Genomic DNA, 10,058 nt, shown 5'->3' with positions numbered 1-10,058 from the left:
GAAAAATGAAAAATAATGATCTGTCCACCGAATTGGAAAATCGTTTTGTGAATTAACTAAAATGCCTTGTGGACCGTTTCATAGAAATATGTTTTGCAAAGATAATATGTCTAATAAGGACACATTTTGAAAATCAGATTTTTTTTTCTTCCTTCCCCCAGCAAATAGCTGCAGTGCATGCAGGCCTTTCTCCAACAGTGAACCAGCACCACCTGATGGAGGATTTGGGGAAATTACTGACTCTTACATTTTTCCTAAAATATAGTCAATTGATTTAAAATTCTAGCAGCCGACTGCTGGTCTTCACTGACAGTCTTAACGCTTTCCCTCCCCATCTTGTTTTGCAGGCTTCAGACGCTAGCTCGGAAAAACTCTTCAACACTGTTCTCGTAAACAAAGGTAAGACTCCTTTATTACTCTAAAGAATGGCTTTAAAAATATATATATGCATCTCATTGTCATTGTCCAAGAAGAAAGGAAAAAGGGAAATCCATGAGCTCCTTTTGTCTCAGCATTTTTGTGTTTCTGCTCCACTGTGGAGTCTGGTTATTTTTGAGGTGCAGAAGGAAAATGTTCAGTTTTGAAAGAATTTCCTGATTCCTCGTTTAAATTGACCAGTGGCGTTAATTTTGTGTAGGATGCTGCATTAGAGAAAAATGGTTTTACAATGTCTTGATTGTTAGTTATCAACTTCCCAGCAGTTGGAGCACTATAAATAGTGTGTGTGCGCCTCAGACAGTAATAACCAATGGGGTATTTAATATTCACGGCATTATAGCCATAAACCAAGCCTTCTTCTACTCTGGGCTCTCTGTAAAGTTAATAAATGAGCAAGAGGGCAGAATTTAAATACGCACTTCTCCATATATTTCTTCCAAACCTCAGTCCATAGATTAAGAGAAGCTAATGATGCCGAGGTACATTCAGGGAAGGCTAACCCTAAATCACTGTCAGTAGGTTTCTTAGGAATCTTCATTTGCAGAAGTGTCCTTGGACATAATGAAATTTAGGGGTGTTTCTGTGCACTGGCTTCAAAGTATCATCTGAAAGGTACAAATTATGTCAACCCACTATTCCCTTCCTACTCTAGAACCCAACGTGGGGTTAGCAGGATGATTGCTAAATAAAGATGTGCTAGCCTGTGGTAACCTCTGCTCCTCTAAGGATGAGTAGGAGCACTGGGCCAGCATTGGGCCCTGAGTTAGGTATCCATGAGGTGAAATGGGAGAGTATTCAGCAGTTCATTTCATTGTTAACATTTTTTATCGGTATTCTTTTTGCTTTCTAGTTAATGAGACACTTCCATGTGCAGTTATCTTATGCCCTCTAATTATTTTGAACTTGAATCTACCTTGATTTTAAATAGTACCTTATATTTAAAGTTATCCCCAAGGTCTGTATGCTTATAAGTTTGCTAGGACTCCCAGAATTAATGTCATATTGAATATGATCTTGTATCTTAACTGCATGATATGAATCCAGCTTTATATTTCATCATATTTTTTAATGGCCTGAGAAGTTTATATAAATTTATAATCCATAATGCTTAAAAACCAAAAAAACAAAAAACCCAAAACAATAAAAGCTGATGTGGTTGCTTGGGACACGTCTCTCTCAAGGGTAGGAATGCATGATTGTTTTCTGCTCCTCTTATTGAGAGGAGAGAATCTGTGGGCCTTGAAGGTGTCCTTGGTAAAAAAGAAAGGTAACAGGAGAGGAAACTAAGTCATGGCAGGTCCCTACCCAAGCAGTTTCCATGGCTCTCTGCCCCCTCAGCAGGGCACACACACGCCTCCCGCTGCCTGGGACTGAATCTTTCTGGTGGTAAGCTGCTATGGCCCTGTCTAAGCTGGCTCTGGGTTGGCACTAATTGCGACCTGAGGAGCAGAACAGACTGACCAGAACAGCTGAAGAGCTCCTCTCTCTCTCCTTCCTGCCCTCTCCTCTCCTCTCCTCTCCTCTCCTCTCCTCTCCTCTCCTCTCCTCTCCTCTCCTCTCCTCTCCTCTCCTCTCCTCTCCTCTTTCTCTCCTCTCTCTCTCCTCTCTTCTCCTCTCTCTCTCCCTCCCCACCCCCACCCTTCCAGTCTCCAGTCCGGCGCTTCTCACATTCTTGTTTTTGTTTACTTACGCTGAGTGATGTGTGGCATCTATTTGGCTATGAAACGCCGTGCCCCTGACCGGGTGCCTTTCTTCTTTGCTGCTTTTCTGAGAGTAGTCAGGGGTGATTTCAGTTTCCTTGAGAGGATTAAGGTTTCTTTGTGTATACTAAAAATCAACACAAGCTTTTCTCCTAAGCTTTGCTTGGGAAACGTACACAAATAAGCATTTTAGTTGATGACGGATTATTCCTTCGCCCCTTATTTCCATCAGAATGGCCTTTCTTTCCTCCCCTGGAGTTTCCCCTTAATGCCTTATGCTAATTCCTGTTGGTAACATGAATGACAAGCGCCTGAATTAGTGTGCAAGTACAGGTGTTGCCAAAGTAGACTGCCTGGTACTCACAGCCCCTCCTCCCTGGAGAACTGGGAATGAGGGGCGCTGGGGAGCTCAAACAGCATCAGGATAGTTTTGTTAAGGGTCATTAGTATTCAAACTGCTAAATATCAGAAAAACAACTACCAAAAAGGGGGGATCATTGTGTAACATTATTGTTGGTTACTCCTGAGAGACAGGTGCAGTGAGCCTCACTATGCTTTGGTGTCTCTTTACTCCTGATAGTAGTAGCTGCAGTGCTTTCTGGATGTATGGTTGACAGGCCCTTCAGCTGTCATCATCTCTCGTCAGGTTGAAGTTACTCTGGAAAGTGTGCTTGCTTGCCTAATTCTGAGAGAATTGACTGAATAAAAATATATATACATGATATATATATATATATCATATAATATATATAATATGCATGTAATGTATAACATGAATACATACAAATATGTCTATGCATATATATATGTGTGTGTATATATATGTGTATGTATATATATATGTGTATATATATATATATATATATATATATATATATATGCCCATACACAGTGTTTTAAAGCTTTGCAAGAAAGGACAGGTTTACATCAGCAGACACAATTGGGGAATTCTTCAAGGCTATCTCTTACTGAACAGTTCTAACAAGAGTGTTAGGTAGCCCCACCTTGGCACGGTCAGAGCCAGATGTTCAAGCCCACATATCATCCCGTCTCCGTTGCAGGAGCCTGGCAATCTTTCTGCTCTCAGAGTAGCAGGCTTAGCCGGGGAGGTTGTGCCTCCGAGCCTGGTGGTCTGGTGGGTGTGCAGATTTGGTCCATAAAATTTCACTGTTGGACGGCAGTGCTAAACTCACAAGCTGATTGGGGCATGGGCTCAGGACTTGGCAGCTTTGATGTTGGCCTGCTCAGCTTGGAGACAGAGCCCGGGGCTGTAACAGCAAGGGGCCATGGCTCAGGTCCATCACTCTGCTTGTGAGCTTGAACAAGCCATTTAGCCTCTGCAGGTCAGAATTTTCAATCCTAAGTAAACCTCGTTCTAGGCCAGCATCTCCAGTTGGGATAAGACAGTTAATTGGCAAGAGGCATGGGTTGGAACAGACAGGGGTATGATGAATATGTTTTCTGAACTTTCCAATTGATTTTTATTTAAATGTTCCTGTTTTGTAGACTCAATCCAATTGAGTGGAGTAAGACCCGAATAGGTGTTCCAAAATGTTGCTTCTTTTGATGTCTTTTATTTCCAGTTTTACAATGAGTTAATCAGGTGGCGTGTGCTTGCTTATATGCACAGCATACCCAATGAGAGGGGAGCTTTTCAAGAGGAGCGTGGAGTTTGAGCCTGCAAATTGGAGGGATTATCGCTGTAGACTTTAAAAAAAAAAAGCTCAACTTTAATCAAGGTCATGGTTGCCTTATCTAATCTCGATGTGTTTAAATGTTTACAGGATGTTCATGTGAATTTTATGAATCCTTCTGTCTTTGTGATTCAACCATCTGCCAAAGAAAAAATTAGTTTTCCCGCTGAGACAGAAGCAGAGAGAGACTGACTGACTTATTGCCCCTGTGTTGTGTCTGAACAGCTATGGGAACAATAGGGTCTGTAATCCCCCAGTTTCTGGATCACATTATGCTTAAAAGGAGCTTCTAAGAGCTGGGGAGATGGCTCAGGAGGTTAAGTTCTTGCCTTGCAAGTATGAGGAACCTGAATTTGGAGCCCCAAAACCTTTGTTAAGAGCCAGATAGGGTGACCCAACTCCTGCAGTCCCAGCAATGGGGAGGCAGAGGCAGGGAGTTCCTTGGGGATCCCAGCCTGGCCTACTTGGCAAGCTCCCTGCAAGTGAGAGACCCTATCTCAAAGAACAGAGTGTGAGATTACTCTGTGGGTAAAAAGTACCTCCTGTTTGAGTCTAGCAACCTGCATTCAATGCCTTGAACCCATGTAAAGGTTGTAGTAGAGAACCAGTTTCATAAAGTGGTCCTCTGACCTCCGTGTGTTTGCCGTGGCACGCTCACACATGCTAAAAAGCACACCCAGCATCCACACAGTAACAACAATAAAGCAGATAGACATTGAGGAAGGCACCTGATATCATCTTTAAGTCTCCACACACATACACCGGACACACACAACTCACTCAGGAATTTTCTAGTTGATTCAGTCTGGCCAATATTTATTACCATTTTATAAGGGGTTCACTTTTTAATTATCTGTGTATGGTTTATGTACATGGGTGCAGTGCCCAAAGAGGTCGTCATAAGAGGGCATCAGATCACCTGAAGGTAAAGTTAGTTACAGGTGATTTTGACCTGCCTCAGGTGGGTTCTGGGACTCAAACTCAGGCTCTCTAAAGAGCTGTATGCACTGTTGAGCCAACTTTCCATTCCCTTGTGATCCTTTTTGCACTTCCCATAGATTTTCCTTGGCAGTTTGGCCACTCAGATGTGGAGGCACATGCACACACATGCATCCTGTCAAGACAACTCATCTCCTATAAAGCTCTTAGGTTGCTGTAGAGCAGATCGTCCAGAGGAGGGAAGGAAAACTGTGAAGGCAAGGAAAGAGAAATGACAATTCCGGTCTGCTTCCTACTGGCCTGGTCTTCGCTGGGAGAGAATAGCCAGCTCTTTTAGCCTCAGAGTCCCCTTCCCAGGATTCCTGTCGAAGCCAGGGCAGGCCGTAGGGAAAAGATGCAAGAAGTGTGTTTGACCTTCCTCACCCTCCTTTCCCGCCTTTGTTCCTGCTTCATTAACTTCTCCTGGGGTGACATGACTAAAGGTCTGTCTACACTAGATAGGGCACCAGCCACTGACCAAAGTAATGGATGATTTCACCAAAGTTCCACTTGAGGAACTAGTTAGTTTACTGGCCTTACTTACAAAGCACAGATGAGGGGTTATTTACAGGAGTGTATGTGACCCCCCAAAGCAGCTACATCCCCACAAAGTCCCACTCCATCATGGAGATGGCTTTGTGGGAGCTGCATTGTGGAGTCTGCTCGGTACATCTTCCATGATGCCTTGCAGCTAAACATAGGGAATGGAGGAGTAATGGCTAAACTTCTGGATGAGGTCCTTTGACTCTCCTATCCTCTTGCTAAGGGTATTAAAAGCTCTTATACAATTACCATAAGACCTAGCTTCCACTGTATATTGTTCTGCTCAGTAAGTTGCCATGACTACCAGGCCAAAGGTATCTCTACTCCAAAGTGGATGTGGGATGATTCTGTTTTACCTGTAGGATTTGTTTGTTTTGTTTTTGTTTTCGATTAGGGTTTGCCATAGTACAAGTCCCACAGTGTAGAAACATTTTCTTTTCTTTTTCTTTTTTAAAGATTTATTTATTTATTATATGTGAGTACACTGTAGCTGTCTTCAGACATACCAGAAGAGGGCATCAGATCTCATTACGGATGGTTGTGAGCCACCATGTGGTTGCTGGGATTTGAACTTAGGACCTCTGGAAGAGCAGTCAGTGTTCTTAACCGCTGAGCCATTTCTCCAGCCGCCTCACCCCCACCCTAGCTAGTTTAAAGAGAAGCGGAAACTCTCTGAGGGTATCTGCAAAGGTGGTGTTGGGGAATAATCTAGAGAGCATAGAAGCCTTTAAATCCTGTGGTGAACACACCTTGTCTTCAGGAAAGTGAAGGAGCAAGGATCATCATCTATTATGGAGACAGACTCCCACCTCATCTCCAAGACCAACCATGGAGAATTCCCATGGACATTGTGAATCAAGTAGAATGCATGCTCACCCTGAGGTCCTGGTGACATCATCGAGGCTTTCCCCTACTGATTATAGGGACATACTTGGGTCTGGGGCGGGGTGGGGGCAGGGGCATGGTAGATGGAAACAGAATTACCAGTGGGACACCGAATTAAGTCCTGCAGTGGCTTAAATGAGAAGTACCACCATTTTAATACTTGGTCCCCAGTTGGTCAAACTCTTTAGGGAGGCATAAGGGGTGTGGCCTGTTGTCACTGGGGGCCTTTGAGATTAAAAATCTAGTACCGCTTCTAGTTAGACCTATCTTGTCTGAAGCTTTGTGGCAAAGGATGTGATCTCTCAGCCTCCTGCTTTGATCACCAAGCTGGCTGCTTGCAGCCATACCTTTCCACCCGGGATGATTCTCATCCTTCTAGAACCTGAAACCCAAATAAACTCTTCTACAAACGGCCTTGGTCATGCCCTTTAATCAAGGCAACAGAAAAGTAATTAATACGGGTGTGCTGAGTGTTTGGGCAGTATGCTTTTTATCAACATCCCTGCCTGAGATCTGAGGAGATGATGAGATGAGAAACTGCTTACCCAAACGTATTGCTGGGGTGTGGGGGGTGTGGCTTAGTGGGAGCCGTGCTTACGGGAAGCCCTGGTTTTTCTGCGGGGATCTGCATAGACCAGATGTGCTGATGCACACCTGTAATCCCAGGGCTCTAGAGGTGGTAGAGGCGGGAGGATCAGAAGTCCAAGGTCACCTTCTGCAATGCCTTACATAGTGAGATCAAAGCCAGCCAGAGTTCCTGTCTCAAAAACAGAAGAACTAAGGTATTGCAAGCAACTTCATGTCTAGTAACTTGTTTAATAGCAACAATGTCAACTGTATTTGCTAGCTTTGAAGGGAAAGGATTTCTTGGTTTGAATACAAAGAAGGTAACATTGAATACAAAAAAGGCAACTTTGCCTCTTGAGAAAAGTCCCTTTCCTAAAGTATTTCCACACCTAAAAATAAAGCAGTTGACTATGGTATAGCTTAAAGAGGGGAAGTGTGGGTTAGATTTAATATTCCTTTATATGAACACAAGGAGCCCATTTTACAGCCTCTTATGGTGCTCAGACCTGATACTTGTCACCGGAAACTGAGCCAGTTTTAGCCTCTGCAAATTAGTTCTGTTTTTATCGACTCTTAAATCCAGATAAGGAGAAGGTAGAATATTGTTCATTTTTTATTTTTCTCCCTCCGGGAGTGTGTGTGTATGTGTGTGTGTGCGCGCGCGCACACGCGTGTGTGCCTGTGCGTATGCTGCTTCAGAGCTGGCTTTCTTGGGGTTTCGAGAGATAGAAACGTCTTACATGTGGAGAATTAAATAGTGTTGAAGGGTAATTGGTGCTTGATGTGAGACAAAGAAGCTAGAAGTAGTTCCTTCTTCTCCCAGCCCCTACCACAAATAGCATGCAATCAGCCCCCCTTTGTCATGGAAATTGGCCTTCCTATGGAAATCTGACTCTCACATACAGAAGCTGTTGTATAGAATTATTCCTGGAGAATTCTGGGAAACAGATGCCTTGTCCTGTGAGTGTAAAATTGTCTGGCAGAAACCAGAAATATTCCACGTGGCGAGAAAGTGCTTCTCTCTGGATACACAAGTGTGTATACACATGTGGAAGCCAGATGTCCTTGCTGAGTGGTCTTCCTTGACCATTTTTTACCTTATTGTGTGAGGTCAGCTTTCTTTCTCCCTGACACTGGAAGTCAGATTAGGCTAGCTCATGGGGGCCCCTCTCCTGTCTTCATTTTCCTAGTGCTGTGATTACAGGTGTGCATGTGGGCTGCCAGGGATCAAACTTGGGTTCTCCTACCTGTGCAATAAACACTTTAGCTACAGCCATCTCTTCAGCCTCCTTAACTGGGTACATTTATCCAGCAGCTGTCACTTGGCCTTCTGAAGGACATGTGGGGACACATGTTGGAGAAATAGAGGCAAGAGTTACATCCCACCGCAACAATTTAGTTTTAAGATGTTGAGAGCATCTGAAATGATCTTAGTTGTATTTGAGGGTTCAGCATTGACCATCTTGCCACTTTCCAGAAGAAAGGAGGAAAAGACCAGCCCCCCCACCCCAGGTCCTGAATGTCCCCGTGACCACTTGGGAAATGGTCACTGTAACGTGACCATGTTGTGGTCTGTGTTGTAACGTGTTGTCTCTGTGAGTGCATACATAGTACATGTGCACTTGTGTCCAGCATTTTTCTCAGTTGCTCTCCACTGTGGTTTTTGAGGCATGGTGTCTCACTGAACCTGTCTGCAGTGACTGCTCAGTAATCCTCAGAGGCTCGATCCACCAGTCTCTGCCTCCCAGTGCTAGGATTGTAGATCACTTCAGCACACGTTGCGAATCTGACGCCTTTCTAGGGTAAACACTTTGCCGACCGAGCCATCATCTCTCCAGCCTCAAACAGATTCTTTTCACGGAGGTTTAGATGCTCTGGTTTATTTCTGAACCACTAGAAAGCCCTTCACTTCCTTTATTGGGTGATCTCTGTATCCTTTGTTTGAAATAGTTTCCCATATACCCAGTGGTTTTGAGAGAAAAGCTTGAATGTTCTGCAAGCCCCTTTCAGTCCATCGATGGATATGGGTATGTAGTATTTCCTCTAGACATTGGTCTGGTGTCTGGGTGTCTGGGAGAGGAATATACTCACACAGGCCACTGTGGTAGTAATTATTACAACTAAATCACCAAGTCTGTGTTGCAGACATACAATGAAAGGGATTAGCCACCAAAGCCTCCTGTCTCTTTAGTGAGGCTTTCTAACATATTGTTTGGCCCCAGGCGTGGTTTCCTTCATGCAGGAAGCCCTTGGGCTATCCCATGCTTCTGGGTTATTTCTAGTTTCTGACACCTGCAGGGGAAAAAAAAAAACCCAAATCAAAAAACGTTGTTTTCTTCCCCCCAAAAATGTATGTTTATTTAACTAGGTTTCTTTTCTGCTTCACAATCTGGATTCCATTCAGTCAGTTACCACTCCAATTAACTAACAATTATTTAACATTAACAGTAATTACAGACGCCAGTTAAGCGCCTACAGATGTCAACTGTTAGCTTTGTACCTAATCACTCAATGAAACGGAGAAAGTTCAACAAACATCAATTAGCCCAGCAATTAGTATGAGTTAGCAAAGAGCGCGTTATCATGTGTGTGCTGATTCCATTTATTTTATTTTGGCAGTAAAATACACACTCACACGCTCACACACACTCATACACTCACACACTCACATGTACCCAGGCACTCACACACTCAGGAACACAGTTAGTTCCTCAGATAAGATAAAGCTATTGTTTTACGGCTTACATTAGACCCTTGCCTTGCCTGGGCAAGAGTCAAAGCATTCTTGCCTGGAATTTATTTAGCAAACAGAATTGGTCTCGATGACTCCAGAAAAGAAACCCAGTGCTGCACAGCCTTAGGAAGCAACTTTGGTGAACTAGGAATCCCGTAAATACACTGTGAAAGAAAATGCTAGAAGACGTCAGTGGAGAAAATGATTGCTTCACACTTGAGTAGGTTGCTCTGTGCTTCACAGATTTCTCCCGATTTATTCCTGAACCTGCAATAGAGAGGGTGAGATGGTGATTTTATTAATTTCATGGTGCCTGAACCTTCACTCAGCTGTCTTTTATTTAGCCCGGAGTGAACATCAAACTATTTTTACCTACTTGTCCCAATCTATGCTTTAAAAAGTAGGAACAATTCTTGTTTGAAGAGAATTAAATTCTTGAATTCACCAGGGAGAACCTGGGCCTGAATTCGCACTTTTTCTGTGTGTGTGTGTGTGTGTGTGTGTGTGTGTGTGTGTGTG

General features: G+C 43.6%; 1 protein-coding gene and 1 long non-coding RNA gene across 7 annotated transcripts in view; one reads left to right on the top strand and one right to left on the bottom strand.

The window, feature by feature from the left end:
• Positions 1 to 10,058, top strand: part of Auts2 (activator of transcription and developmental regulator AUTS2) — a 1,106,086-nt gene that overhangs the window by 1,014,858 nt on the left and 81,170 nt on the right. For all 6 annotated transcript variants that reach the window (XM_031342055.1, XM_031342053.1, XM_031342058.1 and 3 more), the window contains exon 6: positions 348 to 399. In XM_031342055.1, the coding sequence (XP_031197915.1) occupies positions 348 to 399 (52 nt within the window). The remainder of the gene's footprint in view (positions 1 to 347; positions 400 to 10,058) is intronic.
• Positions 9,551 to 10,058, bottom strand: part of LOC116070615 — a 3,699-nt gene continuing 3,191 nt past the window's right edge. The window contains exon 2 of the long non-coding RNA XR_004110477.1: positions 9,551 to 9,806. This is a non-coding gene — a long non-coding RNA (uncharacterized LOC116070615). The remainder of the gene's footprint in view (positions 9,807 to 10,058) is intronic.

The sequence above is a fragment of the Mastomys coucha genome, unplaced genomic scaffold, assembly GCF_008632895.1.
Source record: "Mastomys coucha isolate ucsf_1 unplaced genomic scaffold, UCSF_Mcou_1 pScaffold22, whole genome shotgun sequence".
NCBI lineage: Eukaryota > Metazoa > Chordata > Mammalia > Rodentia > Muridae > Mastomys > Mastomys coucha.
Note: the sequence above shows the minus strand (reverse complement) of the source record. Positions and strands in the feature narration are given on the sequence as shown.